We start from the raw sequence: 22,161 nt of genomic DNA on the forward strand, positions 1-22,161 counted from the left end.
GCACATAGTATTTATAGCTTAATAATCCAGTGTGATTAATAAAAGATTTAAAGAATAATTATGATGTATATTTCAAAGAGTAGAGTACCATACATATACATTTAAGGATCTATAATTCTTCATCTATTAAAGGAATGACAGGTGCACAAATCTGCACAAATTATAATAATATCTAAATTATAACTAACACAATATTTGATTGCTTAATATCCTTTAATAGAATATTTTGCATATCTTAACACCTTCACTCAAGTTGGTGCATGAATATCACACATTCTCAACTTGAATAGAGACTCATTAAACAATCTTCTTGACACTTCTTTGGTGAGAACATCAGCCAACTGCAATTCTGATCTTACAAAAGGAAATGAAATTATTTCAACTTCAAGCTTCTTTTTGATGAAATGTCTATCAATCTCCACATGTTTTGTTCTATCATCTTGCATAGGATTGTGAGCAATTGCTATAGTCGAAGTATTGTCACAGTACAAACTCATAGCTTCATTTTGTTTAAAGCCCAAATCTGATAGCACATTTTTAATCCACAAAAGTTCACATACACCTAGTGTCATGCCTCTGAATTCTGCTTCAGCACTAGATCTTGCTACTACAGGTTTTTTTTTACTCCTCCAAGTTACAAGATTCCCTCCTACAAAAGTAAAGTATCCAGAGGTAGATCTTCTATCATCTTTTTAACCTGTCCAATTTGCATCAGTGTACCCTTCTACCTTTAAGTTTTCATGATTTGAAAACAAAATTCCTTTTCCAGGAGCAGACTTCAAATATCTGAAAATCCTTTCAACAACATCCATATGAAGCTTCCGTGGGTCATGCATAAATTGTTGACTAACAACATTCACTGCATAGGTGATATTTGGACGTGTATGGCACAAATAAATTAATTTTCCTACCAGCCTTTGGTATCTCCCTCTCTCTATGCTTGCTGAATCTGAGCATTGAAAGAGTTTATGATTTTGTTCAATTGGTGTATCGGCTGGTTTACTCCCAAGCAGCCCAGTTTCTGACAGTAAATCAATAATATATTTTCTTTGGCATAGAAAAATACCATGTTTTGATCTAGCTACTTCAATACCCAAAAAATATTTGAGGTTTTCAAGTTGTTTCATCTCAAATTCAGATGTAAGGTATTGTTGTAAACTAGAAATCTCATCTTGGTCATTTCCTGTAACAATCATGTCATCTACATATATAATCAAAGCAGTAATTTTTCCTTTTCCTCTCTTAAAAAATAAGGTGTGATCAGAGTTACTTGCTCTATAGCCAAAAGCCTTCATAGACTTGGTAAACCTTCCAAACCATGCTCTTGGGGATTGTTTTAATCCATATAGAGCCTTCTTTAATTTGCAAACATTCATTCCAATTGAATCAGTCATGCCTGGTAGAGAATTCATATAAATTTCTTCTGAAATTTCTCCGTGTAGGAAAACATTTTTCACATCAAATTGTAGAAGAGGCCAATCTTGGTTTGCAGCTAGCGACAAAAGTATTCTCATAGTATTGAGCTTGGCTACTGGTGCGAACGTCTCTCGGTAATCTACACCATAAGACTGAGTGTAACCTTTAGCCACAAGTCGTGCTTTATACCTCTCAATAGTTCCATCAGTTTTATGCTTAATTGTAAAGACCCATTTGCAGCCCACAGTTTTCTTCCCTCTTGGTAAGGACACAAGATCCCAAGTGTTGTTTTTTTCTAAAGCTGCCATCTCCTCAATCATTGCTTCGGTCCATCTAGGATCTGCTAAATACATTACTAGAAATAGAAATTGAAGATAATTGAGATACAAATGATGCATATGACTGAGATAACTTATGAGATGACACATATTTACTAATGGGATATTTAACTTTGGCTTGGAGGTCTGGTTCATATTTAACTGGAGGTTAACCACGGTTAGAACGAGGTGGAAGAATATATTGAACAGTAGTAGACTTAGTGTTTGGTGTGCTGGTGGTCTCACGCAGACAAGAATTAATTCCATGATCAATTTCATCTAAATTAGTATTTTCAAAGATAGGATTAGAAGGTACCTCCGAAGAGTCAAGTTGAACCTGTGGAGAAGATTGAGCCAATTGGTTATGATCAGAAGACACTGTATTATCCAGAAAAGAAGGGTCCATATTTAGGATTGGCTCACTTCCTGCTGAATGATCCTCACACAATAATTTATCTTCACAATCAAACATACCAACATCATGATTATGCACTTCACTTTCATTGTCTCCCTGAAGTGAAGAATCAACATAAAAAAATTCATGCTCATTAAATGTCACATCCATAGAAATATAAAATTTCCTTGATGGTGGATGGTAAGCACAATAACCTTTTTGAGTTGATCCATACCCAACAAAAACACATTTGATCGCTCGTTCTTCAAGCTTTGTACGTTGATGTGAGTGTAAGTGAACATATATATAACACATCCAAAAATATGAGGTGGTAAATAAACTATGGGAGGAAGGATACAATGATCAAACAACACGTCAAAAGGCCTTTGAAAGTTAAGCACACTAGAAGAGGTTCGATTAATTAAATAAACAACAGAGCTCACAGCCTCAACCCATAAATGAGATGGAACATTATCATCTATCAAAAGTGATCTTGTCACCTCTAATATATGTCTATTTTTCCTCTCAGCCACTCCATTTTGTTATGGTGAATAAGGACATGTAGTTTGATGCAAGATGTCTTTAGAGTTCATGAATTCTATTAATTCAATCTTACAATATTCCCCTCCATTGTCTGATCGAATGACTTTAATAGATGTGTTAAATTGTGTACCAATCAAATGATAGAAGGAACGAACCACATCACACACATCACTTTTATATTTAAGCAAATATACCCAGGTTACCCGAGTACAATCATCAACAAAACTGATAAACCATTTTTTTCCATTATGTGTAGATTGCGGGGCAGGACCCCAAACATTTGTGTGAATTAATGAAAAAGGAAAATCAGTTTTGTTATTGCTTAAAGGAAACACAACACGATGATTTTTTGCCAAAACACAAGTTTCACAAAAAAAACTCAGAAATATTGCATTTGTGAAATAGTTATGGAAATAATTTGTTTAAATAACCAAAAGAAACATGTCCCAACTGTCTATGCCACAACCAAATTTCATTTTTGTTTTTATCTTGTATGTGATCGTTCGCAAGACAAGTCAATCCTTTTTTATGGTTTGTGAGACATTTTCAAGGTATTACAGTCCTTCACTCTCTCTACCACTAGCAATCTTCTCCTTGGAATGAATGTTCTGAAAAAGACAATGGATTGGGTAAAACAAGGCAGCACAAGAATGTGATTTGGTTAACTTGCTGACGGAGATACGATTACAGTTTAATGAAGGAACAAATAAAACATCAAAAATCGATAAGAAGGGTGAGAGGGATATAGTACCTCTATACCTTCAATAGGAGATGAGACCCCATTAGCATTAATAATAACAGTTTTAGAACAATTAGAGGAAAAATTAGTAAAATATATGAGGATCACAAGTCATATGATCAGTAGTACCCGAATCAATTATCCAATCACTATCCTTAGTAACAACAAAAAGATTAAGGGTAGAGTTAGATATACCTGACTTGATCACAAATCCGGCAACAGTAGAAATATAACTCTTGGAAGCACCGGAAGTTCCAGAATCATGTTTCTCCGATTGATTGTCATCAAAAGAAGCCATCAAAAGTATTTAATGAAAAAAAGCACTGATTCCTATATCGTAGAGGATATCAGTGTTGACTCTTGATACCATAATAAAAGATTTAAAGAATAATTCTGATGTATATTTCAAAGAGTAGAGTATCATATATATACATTCAAGAATCCTATAATTCTTGATCTATTAAAGGAATAAGAGGTGCACAAATCTACACAAATTATAATAATATCTAAATTATAATTAACACAATATTTAATTGCCTAATATCCTTTAATAAAATATTTGACATATCAGTGATTTCCAACGAAACATTAATTAACTAGACGTTTTAATTAATCTCCTTAAATTGACCTCCTTTAAACAATAAAAACAATAGCATGAATATAAACATAACAAGGAAGGGAAAGGTAGGTAACACTTTACATTAAACTAGTTTAAATACGAGGACTCAGGTTCATACCAGTAACTAATTTACAGCTCGAAACGTAAATGCATAGTCCTTGACCCAAAAAAGGAAAAAAGAAACGACCCATAAACGCTCAACAGCTTTACCCTCACTATACACTTCATTGATTTTACGTCAACTATTTTTCTTTGTAGCCACGTGGAACGCATTCCTCTAATTAATTTAGTTTCAGAGAGTTTGACGTGATTTTGCCTGGAATATATATGTATAGTCAGCTATAATATTAGTATGCCTCTTTACATTTTCTCAATTTGTATAGGTCACAGCTTCTGTGATCGCCTTTTTCGCTCGGAGCAACAGAGGAACGTGAAAAACTTCACAGCTATATGAATAGCGAGTGGAAGCAAAAAGGTCAGATTCATCCAACCGTCTCAAAGATCTGGAATATTAGTTTGTGTACAAAATGTCAAGCACCATTTGCTTCTGAATCTTTCTGCAATTTGCACCAAATAAATGTTCACCAAAAGAATAAAAATAATTATCAGGGCAAATTATAACTTTAGTGAAATTGCACCAAATATCTTGGTATGGAAGAGGGAGGGATATTGGGTGCAATGTCTCACGTCTGTTAAGGGAATATAAATGTAATTTGCCCTAATTTTTAAGAAAAAACGTTAATATAATTTACCTCCATTTCTTGCAAAATATTTTCAAGTTTAACCGTTATCTCATTAAAGGATGGACGGTCGATTGGAATGGCTTCCCAACATCTCTGCATCAACTCTAATAGTTTAGGGTGCCCATGGTTCGGAAGCTCTGGCCGCAGACCCTGAAGGATGTACAGTATTACAGCTGGGTCAGACACAAAATGGATTATCCTAATTGAAAACTTTTACTGCAAATATATTCTCATAAACATGCATTCACTCATGCAGAATACTTATTTCTGTTGACTAAATCTTTCGCCTAGCTTTTATTTGTTGACACTAATGACAGGGAGAAAATAAATAAAAGTTGAAATGCTTGCCGATTCAAGTTTAAAATTTCATGCTCGCCATTAACACATCTTTGACATCTTTGTACTGGCCAAAACGTATGATTTCTATTCTGTTAGCTTTATGACTTCAAATTAATTCAGGATTCATCTCTTCCAATTGAATGTGAGATAAGATATAAGCAATTACCGAAAACTATTTAAATGAGAAAAAGCACATCCTTAAGTAAGTCAAGTAACAACTTCTGATGACAGAACTAACTCATTCCACGACATCCTCCATAACAGTCGCACACAGTATAGTTATTTTCAAAAATAAAATACTAGACTATGGCACAACAGGTATGCATAAATACACCAATAGTTATTGGTTCACATTTTGTTTTAGTCGATAGGAAAAAGGAAAACAAATTTGATTCAGAGAACTCGGTTTAAAATTTACAAACAAATTTGTAAAGAGGAATACATACAATGTTGTTAAGAAACATTTTGCTAGAACATTCAAGTCTAATTGATAAGTGAAGAGCAAACCTGTCTCACACCCAAAGCAGCTTGTAGTGGAGTCATGTTGTCATATGGTACCTGAAATATCAGATGAAAAAAAAAATTACAAGGAATTTCTTGACAAATACAAAGACACACAAACATACAGTTCAAGTGTGAAAGGAATATGAAAAGAACACAATATTATGCATTCAATTTAGGTTCATACCTTTGCGGTCACTAATTCCCACAGTACAATGGAAAAACTGAATACATCTGCTTTCTGATCATAGGGCTGATGATTTATAACCTTATGAGAAAATTTATTAACAGTAAGAAACTTACAAGTAAACCAGAACAAAAAAAAAGTAAAGCAAGTTCATATTTAGAATATAGAGAAAGAGATTATCAGTGTTCATTTCTTTTGCCCGTTCCCTTGTGTTCCAGCTTAGATTTAGGCAGAACAGAGATGTGTGTGTGCATTTATTATGTTCTGACTTTGCGTTGGCAACATGGCAAGGTTACCATCCGGTTCACAGAATTTGATTGCCGTGTTTTCAGAAAAACTATAGAGCTCTTCTATGTTAATAAATGATATTTTTAAAACAAAATCCCTCTTTCTTTGGACATCTCTTCCACACTAATAAAATGATTTCTTATACACAATAAAAAAAAAGTCATAATGAAAAGGCACCTGATAGATCAAACATATCAATAAGCAAGAACTTGATACAAGCAGAAAATAACTAATAGAAATAAAATCATAAATCTTGTATTTTTCTGAGATTTGTACCATTTAGACACATCACGGCATAAAGCTCGTGTTGTTCTCATCAGCGGTACAAATTTGAAGGAAATATGAAGAAAAATTGTTGTAATTCCTAAGAGAATCTGTCATGGTTTTATGTTGAACAAGAAAATGCAAATTAGGTTTGAAGAGTCTATAACAATTCCATAGAATTAATAAAACTTCCAAGTAGTCAATAAAGGAAACATTTAGTTTTAATTATTAACGGCCCAGCACCCTTAGCTTTACAGTTTATGTAACATTGATACAAAATCATATTAAAAGGTACAGCAGTTTTTTTCTTTTTTTTTTCATTTTTCTGTTCAAATCACGAACCTCGGGTGCCATCCATCTATATGTTCCAGTTTCTGCTGTCATCACTCCCCCCTCATTTAGGAACCGAGCGACTCCAAAATCTGCAACTTTAACAACCTAATTGAAAAAGAAAGAAAATTAAAAACTTAATGAACATAATCTAATAAAATTACACACACACACATATATATATATGCAACTCAAAAATAAATTACACGTTGTTGTCAGCCACATTAAAAATACTTAAAAGATCCAGCAGCAGCAGTCCTCAAAATGACAAACAAAATCACATTCCCTGATTAAATTGATATAAAATAGGGTGCATATTTCCAAAAATTTAAATGTGTGCATAAATTTCATATCACATTTTCAACTAATGCTATTCGTATTGTCAATTAAACCATTGTATTACAATTATTACAGGAAGTTTTATTATTTATCATACTTACAATTTATTCAGAGAACTTGTGCATTATTTTTCATAAAATTACACAAAACTACCGAAATAAATTTCTTGGATTAAAAATACACAGAAAGGTAATAGCAATTATCTGCCTCAGTGATGTCACTTGCATACAAGGTAGCACTCATTTTAGTAAGGGTAATGCTGTATAGATAGAGAATTAGTAGTTTCAAACTTCCAAAAAGTTCTTACATTGTGTGTATCCATCAGCAAATTAGCCGTCTTCAGATCTCTGTGAATTATGTTGTTTGCGTGCAAATACTCCATGCCCTTGCAGACATCAATTGCAAACTTTAGTAATTGAGACAGTTCCAAGACATTATGATTTTTGTGCATGTAATCATACAGACTTCCTCCTGGCATATACTCTGCACAAAAACAAAAGAAACGATAAAGTAAATTTTGATATATTAAATTGAAAAGAAAGACATTGGATAATAAATAAGAGAAGAGAGCAATTCTTAGTTAATCAATATAAGTATTCCAAAGCTTAAATGAATTTAATTAATCAAAGCCAAAATTAGGCACATGCCTTAAAACATTATTCTAAATACTTGAACGCACAAGGAGAATAGAAGAAACATCACAGGTTTAATAAATGAATAATAACATATAACACCATCAGTACAATGGTGGTGTATAATACTAGTAGATTCTGCTAGGCAATCTCTCAAAAGGAAGGAAACAGAAATTGATGTTGAAACCCAAAGTTAATTTAACTAATATTGTTTTGCATCTAACATCATTAGGAGGAACTTAAATCCAAAATCATTTAGCATGTCGAGTTCACTAGAGTAGACGAACAATATCCATGAAGTCAACTAGTTCAGTATCAACAAACAATATACACTTGCAGTGACACGGAAGAAATAATCCTAAGCTTGACACCCAAACTTTAGGGAACATATTATCCACAACAAATTAATATCCAATGACATGAATCTGTGAAGATACTTTTTTTACTTGATTTTCAGATCATTTTTTCTTGATATCATAAAACATACAGAGGAAGATTGCCTTAGACATGGGATCCACAATCCCATAATTACAACAATGGAGATCAATTTGCATGACATTTAGAAACCTTCTAAGTCCCGTAACATTGATTTGCATCATGAACAAGTCACATTGTAAATGTTGCGATGACCAGTGTTTTGAGCTAATAAATCCCCTGAAAAGTACTAAATGATGAACATATTAGCACAAGGTCAAGTGATCAGAAGAAAAACCACACTACTCAGAACCAAAAGGCACTTGACATTTAAGACATAAAACACTTAAACTTGTACAGATGCTATTTGTAAATCCTGAAAGATATATAATCAATACAAACTAGTATAGGACTACTCATATATCATGATCAAACAATTCATGTGTATAAGGAAAGAAGTCTAACAATGACAGTCTTGTGCATACAACTACACTTCAAACTACATAAGCCCTAGACCACAAGCTATGGATGCATAAGAAAGTATAAATGAAGTGAAATATAAAGGTCTAAACTTGCAAAAAACTTCATTTATTTAATAAATAATGAATTGATACTGATAATATGACTACATTCTAAAAAGCACAATTTATTTAATTAATAAGAGAAAGAAAAATGTTTAAAACTAAAGAAAACCTTAGACTACAATGTGTTATACCCATTATTAAAAATTGTACAAAATAGAAATGATTTGTAATCAAGAATTATAATAGAAAAGTAATATGAAAAAACAAGCATCTATAACTCTTGTACGGTACCACATCTTTATCAGAGCTGTACACGATATCTGTGTTTCTTGTTATGTTAAAAAACTAATGCATTAAACTCTTAATGTGCATATTCAAAGAATCTTGGTTCACAAATTAACGTATAGCAATAGTGCCCAGTTTCACTGACCATTTGACAAATCCTTTGATCCCAAGCTCACAAAAAGGTGACAAAAAGGATTTTAATTTTATAAGAATAAATTACACTATATTCAATACCTTTATACGCTGTGTTTGGGTTAGGGATTTCTATAATTCCAAGAAATTGAAATGCATAATATTTGAATTGCTTGTAATTGAATCCTTTTCATTTTCTAAATGTTTTGTTCAATTAGAGTAATTAAAATGTCTTACATTTCAATTTTATTGTTTGGTTAAAGTAATTGAATTTCACTTTTAAGAAACAACTTCATATTAAAAATATTTATTCTAAAATAAAAATTTTAAATTAAACTTAACAAAAAGTTATTAGTCAAATTAAATATTCAAATAATATTTAACATAATATTTTTTGGGTATATATATGTGTGTAATGTAAGAACCCAGTAAGAGTAGATAGATGTATTAAAATAATGAGACCGAACACTTTATGTCAAAATAAGCTAACAGTATAAATAGAAATTTCAAACACTCGGTTCATTATCTAAATACTTTCCATCTCTCAAAAACACTATTTTCTACTCTTCCTCTCCCTTCTCTCTAGAAGTTCTCGACGATCAGGAGGTACCTAGGTGATCCTGGTGTCAAGGGCTTTCTGTTTCACCGATCAGTTTGGGGAAAAGAGCTGGTAAGTTTCGCTCTATCGTTCTTGGTGATTTCTGGTTTTTGATGCATGTAAGAAATGTTTCTCTTTGCATATGTTCCGTGGTCTCCTTCTTCTAATTTCATTTTGGTTCTACGGTTGATCTTCTTTCATCACTCGGTGGTTCATAGGTGTTCTTAGAATTTTCTTAAGGTACAAGCAAATTTCTGAAGGTTGTTGAAACTGTTCAGTTCGGTTAGAGGTAAGGGAAGCTAGTTAATTTAATTGATGAATTTACTGTGTATGTAACTGCTGTTTTGAAGATTGATGTGTATGTAATTGAGTGATTTTGGTGATTGGTATTGCTTGTATGAACTGTTAAAATTTGTGATCATGTTGAATTGGTTTTATGTTGAGTTACTGGTTCTGTCTTGCAGTGAATTTTTAGGAAGTGGGGTAGTGAAAATGGGAATTTGGGGTTAGACGATAAATTGGTCAGTGGAGAGAATTTAGGTAAGATATTTAGGACTTGTTAAAGACCCCAAGTCACGCAAAATGTGCCAAAAACCAGTAGAATTGAATTTGAGTCCTTAAGTTGATGATGATGTTGTTTTGGATCGTGAATCTGGTAGCAGACCCTTTAGAAAATGTATACAAAGGTTTTAACACCCTTAGAATAATGTAATTTGATATATAATACAAGTTTGGAGGATTAGAAGTTTGGAAAATGTTATGAATTGATAAAGTTAGGTGTAATTTCATAATTCTGCAGATCGTCCTGCAGAATTATGCAGTTCTGCAGTTCGTACTACAGAATTATGCAGTTCTGCCGAGTACAGGGAGTCTCTGACCGCTCGGTCTTGTATTGGTGTTCGGTTTTAACTGTGTTTGACCTCTTATGGGCCTTTCCTGTTAATGACTGTTCGGTGATGTTGTAGTGCTCGATCTTGTACTAGCACTCGGTCTCTTAGTAGTGCTCGGTCTTGTACTAGCACTCGTTCTCTTAGTAGTGCTCGGTCTTGTATTAGCACTCGGTCTTGTACTAGCACTCGGTCTCTTAGTAGCGTTCGGTCTTGTACTAGTATTCGGTTTAGTCATAGCGTTCGGTCTTGTACTAGTATTCGGTTTAGTCAAAGCGTTCGATCTTGTTCTTAGTATAAGTTCTTAGTGTCCAGTCTAAGCTAAAAGTGTTCGGTTGTTCTAGCGTTCCGCCCTTCAACTGCATTAGGCTCCTGTTTGAGCCTTGCTCGTTAAATGACCGTTCGGTCATGTTCACATATTGTGAGTGTTTTCCGTTCGGTCGTATTCATGGGGTGTGTTGTTTTTACCGTTCGGCTCTACTCTACTGTGATGTATTCGGTCTTTAAAAGATTGTTGCTATGTTTTACTCTGAGTGTTTATTTCAGTTGTTTAAATGTATTATGTATGAGAAATAATGTTGATATTAAAGTATGGTATGAGATTTGTAATGTGGATATGAAATTTGTAATGTGGATATGAAAGAGAATTCCAAGGAGGAAATGTCTCAGTGATTAGTTATCAAGGTGGTAAAGTATGAATGTGGACACCGAAATCCACGGCGTTCATCCTGAGATTCTAATGATTACCAATTCTCAAGTAGAGATGGATAAGTCATGTCGTGAGAATAGCAGGAGGTCCTAGCCTAAAGGTATTTAGGTGAGTTATAACGGATTAACCCTGGGTGGCAGTTGAGGGTGTTCCAGTTACTACACCCCCAGGCGCATGAACGACCTCAAGCTACATATTCATACTGGTCTGGACGGTCTATTCAAGTGGTCGGTCAATATATGTTTATATGTTTTACACATGTTGTATGAGTATCCTAGTTGCTTGTTTGAATTGTATTTCTCACATGAATATTAAATTACACTAGCTTACCCTTGTTTTTATGTGGTATGTCTTTGTATGTTGCTTTCTCTTTTGCAATGATCACCTAAATGGTGTGAGCTTAGGGATGCAATTCCGTTGTCGCAGGCAGCAGGAGTTTGGGAGTGAAGCTTGCAGTTTAGGTTGAACTTTTATTCTTCAGGTGAAGAACTTTTGCTCATAGTAAATTTGTAGTTCTTGTTATATCATTATCCATGTAATGTTCATTTTAGTAGTTTTATATTACTAAATTGGGATGTTACATGTAAAGAGAAAGTGATTAGTTGGGAAATTTCAATTTCCTCTTTTTTTAAGTGAATTTCAAATTCTATTATTTTAGTTATTTGAAATATCTTCTAAAAAATTGTAAATTTCAATTTTCTTTTAATTTTCTCATCCAAACAACTCATTTTACTCCAAGGAAATTTAAATTCATCAAATAAACGAATTAGTCTCTTAGAAAACCTCATCCAACCACACATAAGGTTTAACAAAATGATAGCAAAGTTCAAAATTAATATAAAATATACAACTATACTTCACGCCATTATTTAATATTTGAGTAGCTACACTATTTTCAGGATAGAAAAATCATTTAAAATTTGAGAGACTACACTACTTTAAAAAATCACTTAATATTTGAGTAACTGCACCATAACTTCAGCTTGCAATTTACATATATAAATCTAAATATTAATTTATAGTAACAATTAAAATTAACAAAAAATGTGCAAAATACTAATCTACATGTAATCATCAAGCAAAAAAAGGAAAATCGAAAACGAACATTTCTCTAATTTTCTCTTAACTTTGTTTTTTGTCCTATACCATGTAATAGCTCAACTACAAAGAATTTTCTAACCAACTGCAGAGGACTTTTACCGACTGATTCAAGTATCTTATGTTTTATTGTTAATGTCAACATAAATAGATATAGAAATCAATATTTTATAAAGAATGCTTAAAATAACTAAACAGATTTTTTTTTTTCAAAAAATAATTATTATGAATATAAAATTATCAAAGTCATTACAAATTACTTAGATGCTAATTTACCTACAAAATTTCACACTAATTAATTTCCGATTATATATTAGATTTTACTTTATGGGTTATATCCGATTATATATAGCAGTGTTACTTGAAAGATTTAACAAAAATAACATTTTTAATAAATGAAATTGCTTAAAGAACTTCTATCTTCTGGTTCAAGTTAAATTTTATTATGTAAAACTCATCCATAACAGTTCAAATGACTACTATTTTTGAAAAACTTACAATTACAACACATTTTTATTTAACCAATTAAAAATGAATAGCAATGAACAAAAACATTAAATTGGAAATGAGAAAATAACTCCTTTTTTTATTGCTTAATTTGTGAAAATATCTGAATTAACATTATGCACTTATAACTTATATCAAAACAAATTTAATTTTTGTATGTGAAATTCAATACATTCATACACACCAACAAATATATATATATATATATATCGTGTCCACTGTTTCATAGAACTTCATACACAGTGATTTCTTGAATTTCTTAAAACTTATGAACTTTTATGTCAGTTTACTCAGTCTTCTCAAATTCACTAAAACATTCTGCTAAACACAGTTGTGACACTAAATCGTAAATAAGGAACCATCCCATAAGTTCTTCCTCACTAATCATTGTTGTATTGAAAGGGTCAAAGGGGCATTGATGTGAGTAATTTTTTTTTATTTTTTATTTTGAATCTCAAACTTCAGGGATGAGATTCTAATAGTTTTTACATCCATACGATATCAATGAATAAGGACAGCAATCATCTCAACATTAAATATAGAAGAATATATCTGCAGAACCAAATGGATTGGTCAATACCTGTTACTATGCAGAAATTCGGACACTTAGTACATGCACCAATGAAACGAACAACATTTTTATGTTGTACCTGCCTGCATTCAGAAATACAAAAGTCAAATTGTCAAAAGATTGTCAACAACTAAGCAGTTACCTAAACTGATAGTTTTCTCATGAAAAACGACTTCTTAAAACTTGGTGGTTGGTACTTGAGTAGATATTTCAATTTATCCTTTACCAATTCAAATTTGTATTCCTCGAGAAGAAGATAACATAATTGTTCCAAATAAACTCTATTGCACAACACAGAATAACAAATATTTGATAACCCTTGAGAAAGAGAATTTATAAAATTAATTAGAAAAACAAGTTATGACATGCAATATGGCCTTAAACTCTGAACAGCAAAATACTGACCTCAGAATTGCCACTTCTTGAGCAAACTCATCCTCTAAGGCATCATTCAATTGCTCAGATCTCAGAACCTTAACAGCAACATCCTCCCCAAGATAAACTCCTCGATACCTGGGTATGAGTCATAAAGCAAATTAGAAACAAAGATAAATATTATGATATGGAGAAGAGAAAGAAATAGAAGTTAAATATACAACACAACTCACAAATCTCCAGAGGATCCAGACGCTATTTTTTCTCCTAACTTCAGCAACCTCCTGTCTATTTCCCAATCTCCCAATTTTCCCTCTGTTGCTAAGGCTTTCTCAACGGCTGAATGAGAATTTGAAGGACGTGACCATGACCCCTAGAGAAAGGAAGAATATTGATTATAATCTCATATGCCATGATTGTATACTATGCAAAAGGAGCTACGAACTTCAATAATTACTAAATCACAAAAAATTGGAATAAAATGCAAATACCTCCTTAACTTCAGCTAATACGTCATTTAACCCTGTTAGAATAATCATCATTAAGCCTACCTAGGGTGTAGTGTGCTAGCTTTTATGAGTTGTATCTATAGTAGTACCTAGTTCTGCACCTAGGTATCTAGTGCAGTCCTTTAATCTTCCATGTACTCTTGTATCAGTTCTTTATTTATAAATAGAAAATTGTGAGAGGAATCAACTAAGTCCTCTAGAAATATATTTTGTTTCAATCTAAAGTCCCAAAAATGCATGCAGAAAACATCCAGCACAAAAATGTTTATAAAACTCCAGTCAACCCAATAAATATACACTTTATCACTTAAAAATTCAAAGGAACTTCATGTGATCACTTGAGAACACAAAAACTCTAAAGCAGCAGTTCTTTTAGTAAGTGTAACAGCAGTCATCTAATAGCTCAGTCAGTGACAGTAACCAATCCAACTCAGCACCTGCACCTATATATAGGTTGTAACACGGTTCAGCAATGTGGCTTGTATTCATTCTTTCTTATATCACTGAAATCAACCTACAGGAGCAACAGTTTTCTCTCTAAAAGGGTACCAAAGCAGACTGTTGTCGCCAGGTCCAACACTAAGGCTGAATACTGCAATCTTGCAGCTGTTATTGCATACATTCTTTGGAATCAAACTCTAATGCATAAAACTTCTGTTCCTTGCCTCACAACAATCGTGTTCTGTTGTGAGGCAAGGCAAGGAATAGAAATTTTAAATAATGCTATTTTACTCTTGAAATAATGAGTTCAAGAGGGGAATGACATTTTACTCTTGAAATAAATCACATCACAAGTTATGGATAATGAATTTCAAGTAAAGCATAGGTTGGGACACTACTAAATGAATTTTAAATAATGCTATTTTTTGACACTGGTAATCAATATAGAAAAATTTAAGTGTGTTACAAAATATTGGTTTCCTGATCAGGTTTGCTACTCCTAATGTTTGTGCTTGAGTATTTATGGAGATAGGACAAATAGTCATCATTTTCACAGATGCTGAGTGGCAGATTTGGAATTGACCTATCAGAATTTTGTATGATTGGTGAGTTTGTCCAGCTTTTGATAATTTTTTAAAATATCCACCTTAGGGGTTTGGAGGCATGAAAAATTGAAAGATCTTCTGGAAATGATGATGCAGGCTGATGTTGTATGGGGTTATAGCAATAAGCTGGGTTTTAATCAGATAATAGCCCTTTGACATTATTTAAATAGAGTACTAATTTTTGGTGTTCCTGTACATAACAGCCCTTTGACATTATTTCAAGGAGCAGTTTGGAGACTAGGATCCCTCTACTAGAAGTGCAGATGGTCCGTCACTTTCAATAATTTTTTACCTGAATAAAAGGTTACTGACCAAGGTAAATTCAAAATTACTAAGTGCTTTCCAGGACGTATGTTAAGCTTGTTAAGCCGTCTTCCCCTATAGGCTATACCCATATTCATTAGCCATTTTCAAGAAAATTGTAGAGTAATTACACTTCCTCATTCCAGGAAATACAAGCCAATGAAAATCAAGAATCATTCTTCATTTATTCATTCTTCCGAGATAAAATTCTAGCATCTCACACAAAACCAGCATATGAAATTATAAATACAAAGTCAAGGAGACACAATGCACCTCACTTCTTGCAACAGCTTTTTCCATAGCATCATACAATTCATCTGTTTCCTGAGCACAACATTGCAAAGTCAGCGATATTTGGACTCAGCACACATCCCTGTCATAAGAGAAATATAATAACAGTCCCCCTTAAATCCTACAAACTTGACTCCCAATATAAGACCATTTTTTTGTCTTAACAGAATCTAGTAAGGTTTTTCTTTTAAAAGTAATTACGACACAGATGCAACATTTGTGGGTATAAATAATTGTCATCTTACCTAATTTGCAACCAAATCAGAGCTCATATTATTCTAGTATGGCTCAACCACCAAGAATAAAATTGTGTCGTTAATTAGAAATTATTAAGTGTTTGCAACAACACAAATGCAACAGTTCAATTAACATTAATAAAAAATGACAAGTTTCATAGATACAAGTTACAACTCTGCAGAGATCTTTAGGGGAAACCACATACACATTCATCAGAAGTAGTTGTGTACCTCTACTGGCCACCCATCCACCACAAACACATCAAGGGAATAGCCATCAGTTGTGGAGAAAACATGTGCTTCACGGATGTTAAGTCCAATATCAGACAGCAAAGCTGACAGCTAAAAGAAAATAATACCCGTTAAAAACATGTGCTTCATTTTTTTGTGCTTGAAATGACGAGTTAACACACAGACCAAAACTTCTTAAAAAATCTCCAATTATCAACTACCTTTTAATTTTTAAGAAATTTCTGTTTTATTATGTTGATAGAACTATGGAAAATAAACCTTTATATTTTTTTCCAAGTGGATTGAAAATTTTCAGCTCACTATAGTTTGGAGTTTCAAACTTCCAATTAATTTAGAAAATATAAGTTAACAACAACACATAAGATAAACTCTACAAACATACCTGGCTTAACAGCTTTGGCTTGTCAACAGTAGAAAATATTATTTCATGAACTCGGATACTTGAATGTTCATGCCTGTATTTTAAATTGCAATATTCAGGTACTACCTCAATTTCAAATATGTTGAGTTACATATATTGATAGACTTGAGATATAAAGGTCCAATTCCTCCATCATCGTGAAACAAGGTTAAAAATCTATCAGTCATAATGAATATAATCCTGAAACTTGTATATAACATATAAATAACACAAACAGATACAATGAAATATCCTCAAAATGAAAAAGTTAACAATATTTTTAAAATAAACATGTTCTAAAGTACCAAACAAATTCTTCTCACTTGATGCTTATATTGGGGCCTCATCTACTTTACTTTATATGAATCTCTATATGGATTGTTAGAAGAGAAATAACACCTTTCTTCTCTGATTTGATCTCCTCCACAAATCCCAAACCCAAACAAATCCTTCCTTAAGAGTTACACATGCATTAAAACGAGGAAATGTTCTAGCCACATAATCTAAAAAATAAGCTTTTTGCCACAAATGTGGTAAACAATATCCAACAATCCTTTCTACTTCAACTGGTATTTTTCCGTTCCAATACATTCGATGTTTCACACAAATTTTGCAGCAGGTAGAAGTCAGTTTTCCTGCTCTCTCCAAGCAGGAAAAGAATTTGAAGCCTTGTCTACCAATTTTAACAAAAGTTTCCATACTGCTATTTCAAAAACTAAAAAAAGTAAGGACCAGTGTTGTACCTCTGAAAAAAGTTGTCAGCGAGAAATATTTCCTGTGTCTCCTTAGAGTTCTTTCTAACATCCAAATTTAAGTCCTCGAGCTTTGAGCAGGGTTCAAACTCATTTGCAATCTCCCTCACCGTACTGATGAAAATAATACAAGCAGTACATATAAAGATACAGAATTGATCTAAACAATACATTGCTATTTTAAGCCATACATTACGAAGACAGAATTGATAATATAAATCATATGCAATATCCCTCATCTTCCTGAAAAATGCTTGTGCAAATATATTGAATAGTTCACTGTTCACAGGATACAATACCTTTTCTCAGATGGTACAGCTACCCCATTTATTGCATGAGATGACCCCGTCCTATAATGAGTACTTAAAATTTGTTGATCTTCACCATTTGTTCTAGTTGAAATATTCTGCCAAGCAAATTGAGATAGAAGTAAATTTTTTGGACATGAAAAAGTGAAAGAAATATGAAAGACTCATTGCATGAATAAAAAAATCAGGGAAGACAAAAGGCAATTGTTTTAAGAATTGAAAAAAATTTGTTTAAGGATAAAGAAGAAGAATGGAAGTATTGAAGAGAAAACCAATAGAGGTCTCAGATGAAGAATTTGTTAAATGGAGATAGCCTACTAAACAGATATAGAGGAAGACCAAGAAAGGGAAACTCATCAGATGGATCATACAAAGAACTAACTACCATGTACGAACATAAGTACTGAGTGCTCAACTAAATATAAGATGTACAAGTTAAGAGAGACTACGAAGTAAAACTCTTTCAGGAATTCTTCTAGCAAAGAATCAAGGAAACAAAGTAGTCTAACTTAGTTTATCTTTTGGATAGGTATCTGACATTCTAAAATCTAAAATTTCGAAATCAACAACATATATGTTGCTTCTTCAGTGCAACTATAAGCAACAAACAGGCAAACTATAAGTATACACCTAAACCACCCAAAAAAATCACGTTTATTGACTGTATATGCAAATTAAGATGCTGCAAGCGTCTTTACTTTTAGAATTCATGGAAAAACTTAGGAGTTACTTTGTGGGTGTTGGTGTGTTCTCCAATTAAATTGACTTTCAGCTTGGTAACGGCACCTACCTTTAGTACTCGGTTACCTAGGTAAAATAGGAATTCAGACCATACTGGAGCAGCTAAAGAACAACATCTCAGTGTTGTCCTTTCAGATTATGTTAGTTATATATTTCTGTACTTTAACTATACTGTTAGTTCATGCTCAGGTCAAGGTGTACATATATCCAGGATATACACTCCTATTTTTCCGGATTTCATTCGTGGTTACGTTTTCAGAGTATATCATATTCACTGATGTAAAACAAACACCAACATAGATTTAGGCTTTTACTAGTAAAACCAAGTCATGGCCCCCAGTACATATCTATGGCATATAATATTTCCTAATCCTCTTTTTTTTGTCTTTATTAACATAACCAATATGGCTTCTAGTTAAATCCATGCTTGGAAAAGATGAAGAATGAACTGAAATACACGTGCTGACACAGTTACCAATAAAAGAATCAGATAAATATTATCTTAAAAAAATTGAAATACACCTGCCAAGGTAAATGATGTTTACAGTCATCCAACCGCAGATCACACCATATATGGTAAGTCTATTGTTTTTATAATAACTACCTTAAAAGACATTTTGGAAATGAATTGCAAAAGGCACTAAAGAAGTTGGAATGAATTAAATTTCTCTCAAAAGTTAAAATTAACTAGCCCGTATAATAATTTACTAAAATTATTTTCATTTAACTTTTTGAAAAGTTTATTTTAACTTATACCTAAGCTAATTTTAATTTCTTGTAGAAGCTAAATTTATTTTACCAGTGTAAAAATCTTTACACCAACCGTGCACGAAAATTAAACTCTAAGTTAGAATCTAAATATTAAATATAAATGATGGAAACTGGTTGAACAATTAAATCGATCAGCGATGATCCAAAGCCAGCTCAAATTCAAAATTCCAAATATAGAAAGATAAACGGAGTTAGCCACCGGCAAGTGAGTAATTCTTCAAGATTAAGCAAAACAATACCTCGAGGAAGCGTATGTGGTAAACAGGACGCTTATCAGGATCCCTTGCCAGAGCAAGAAGCGTTTGATGCAACAAAACATCTTCTGCTTTATCGATATTCACATCAAGTCCATAACTGAAACCACACCAACGGATTAATCAAACTTGACTTAGTCAGAAATAGAAAGTGACCCAAAATACGCTAATCGAAAACTAGTGAGTAAAGAGTGAAATCGAGGAACCTCGGAGGCAAACGATTGAAGTGAGCCTCCAACTGTTCTCGAAACTCGGGATTGGAAACCGCTTGGTCGTGGCCTGTTTCAAGAAGGCGGTTGAAAACGTCGTTGCGGACGTCGTAGTTTCCGAAACCGCTGAAGGCACGCGGCGGCGAGGAGCTCTCTCCAACTCCTTCTACGAAATCCATTCACCGCGGAAGATGGTTACTCAAGGGCGCATGGCGTGAAGAGAATGAGAGAGAGGACGGTTGAGTTGACTGTGGTGTGAGGAGAATCTGAGTGGAAAAGGTAGGGAAGGGTTTGGTGTGATTTGAGGAGGAAATGGAGGGCAATTTGGTCAACCGCGAGGGTGTTTGCCGCCGGAAGCAAAAAAAAAAAGGGCGAGATTTTAGGAAAAGAAAGAAAGAGAAAAAGAGGAGTAAATTGGGTTGGGATTATCGTTCTCTCACTCCTCGGATTCTCTCAGACGGAGACAAAACCAATCGACCGGGAATATTATATATGTTTTCTTTTCTTTTTAAAACTAAAATTCTATACTGATTAAATTATACTATGCAAATATTTTTAACATAATATTATCATGTTAAGCAACATGATAAAATAATATTGGTTTTAATATGGTTGTGGTTCTTTCAGTAGGCTTGTTTTATTGTTTTGGTTCTGAGTAAAAAACATCTTTTTGCTTCGTATAATATAAGATTTACTATTTTAATTTTCTTTAACAGTGTCTCGCTGTCAATGATAACGTGTCAAACAAGATTTTATGTTGTCGAAATATGTAAGGTTACATATCTTAGTGATACAATGTGTTTCTTGCATATCATTATCCTTATTTAGTTGGATAACTCTCTAGCCATGATAAGAATTACAATTGTAAAAGTGTATCCTACAAAAATCTAAAAAAGTTGATAAACTTGAATATTACGGTTCAACATGTTAAAGCAAATAATATATAAATATAACTTTTTGGTAGATGGAAAAATATTTATAGCCGCGAATGTTTGTAGATAAAATCGATGAATAATTGATATTCACAAATATTTATATTACTCGTGAATTATGAACAGTAGATATTTTAATATATATTTATAAATTGATCGAATGTGAATATTATATTACTCGATCTATAGTTATTATTATAAAAATAATAATTTAATTTATATTTTATTTTATTTAAAATAAATTTAATTTATATTTTTTAAATTAAATTTAATTAAAATTAAATTTTAGTTTATATTTTATTTTATTTATATTTAATTTTATATATTTTTTATAATTTTATTTAAATTTTATTTTAAAAATATATAAAATGTTACTTTTTAATATTGATATTATTTTAAAATATTCACAATTTTTTTTAAAAGAATATTCGCACGGATAAGAGGTCGATTATAAGTACATTTTTCATTTTTAGGTTAGGTTACCGATTGACACTATCTTATATAGATGTAATTATTATGTTTTATATGTGATTTATTTTGTGAGAAAGATAAGTTATAATCGATAAAATCAGTTAAAAAAGCAACTAAAGCACTAGAGTAAAGCTCTCACGAATCATGATACTAAATAGATAAAAATTGTAAACCAGTAAACAAGAATGTGATTAACTATTGAATCACGTCTTAATATAATAATTACATATTTTTTATAATCATAATATATAACTTTTATTTTTTTTGCTTAAAATATATTCTTTTATATAACTTTTTTAAAATTACTCATGTAAACGTTCGTTCATCGTTATAATTTTAATGAAAAATATTTATTAAACATTAAAAAGTTATTAAATAATTAAAACTAATAGAAATTTAGCATTCAAAATAATAATATAAAATAATGTACTGGTGAAACAATAATCCAAAATCTATGATCATTTTATACATTCTATTGTCATTTTGAAACTTAAGAGGGCAAAATATAAGTTTCTCTGGTAAATTATTTTAAAGCATTAATAATTGACTTAATATTATATTTATAGATTTTTTTAGATACCACGTAGAAAAAAGATAGTGACAAGCTTGAAAAAGGTGTTGAAATTTATCAAAATTAATTGACCCTTAAGTAGACCGTTGTGGGATAAGTCGGTGAAAGTCCCGTTGAAATCATTTTTGGGGGGACAATAATATAAGAGAATACATTAAAAAAATAATTGAGTTTTTGTCGTAAATTAAAACGATTCATACATTTTTATAATTTTTTAAAAGTTAGATCAAAAAGGATTTCTAAATGTTAACTACTCTAACTTAAATTTCAATTTACTAAACATTCTATCTTTTTAGTATTTATAATAAAGTTATCCACTCAGACAAAGTGAAGTCTAGACATATATCTTTCGGTTCTTCTCTTC

General features: G+C 32.1%; 1 protein-coding gene across 1 annotated transcript; it reads right to left on the reverse strand.

The window, feature by feature from the left end:
* Positions 1–4,083: 4,083 nt before the first annotated feature.
* LOC108326156 (serine/threonine-protein kinase STY46) lies at positions 4,084–20,299 on the reverse strand. The gene is made up of 16 exons (XM_017559470.2): positions 19,821–20,299; positions 19,600–19,714; positions 17,840–17,946; positions 17,532–17,654; positions 16,771–16,843; positions 16,368–16,478; positions 15,883–15,933; positions 13,985–14,124; positions 13,782–13,889; positions 13,386–13,459; positions 7,327–7,502; positions 6,693–6,788; positions 5,799–5,879; positions 5,618–5,668; positions 4,781–4,921; positions 4,084–4,585 (listed from the first exon to the last, which is right to left on the reverse strand). Exons 1-16 carry the CDS (start codon positions 20,000–20,002, stop codon positions 4,559–4,561), a joined length of 1,656 nt encoding a protein of 551 aa, XP_017414959.1. The 5' UTR covers positions 20,003–20,299; the 3' UTR covers positions 4,084–4,558.
* Between the last annotated feature and the right edge of the window lie 1,862 nt (positions 20,300–22,161).

Source organism: Vigna angularis, chromosome 3 (genome assembly GCF_016808095.1).
Source record: "Vigna angularis cultivar LongXiaoDou No.4 chromosome 3, ASM1680809v1, whole genome shotgun sequence".
Taxonomy (NCBI): Eukaryota; Viridiplantae; Streptophyta; class Magnoliopsida; order Fabales; family Fabaceae; genus Vigna; species Vigna angularis.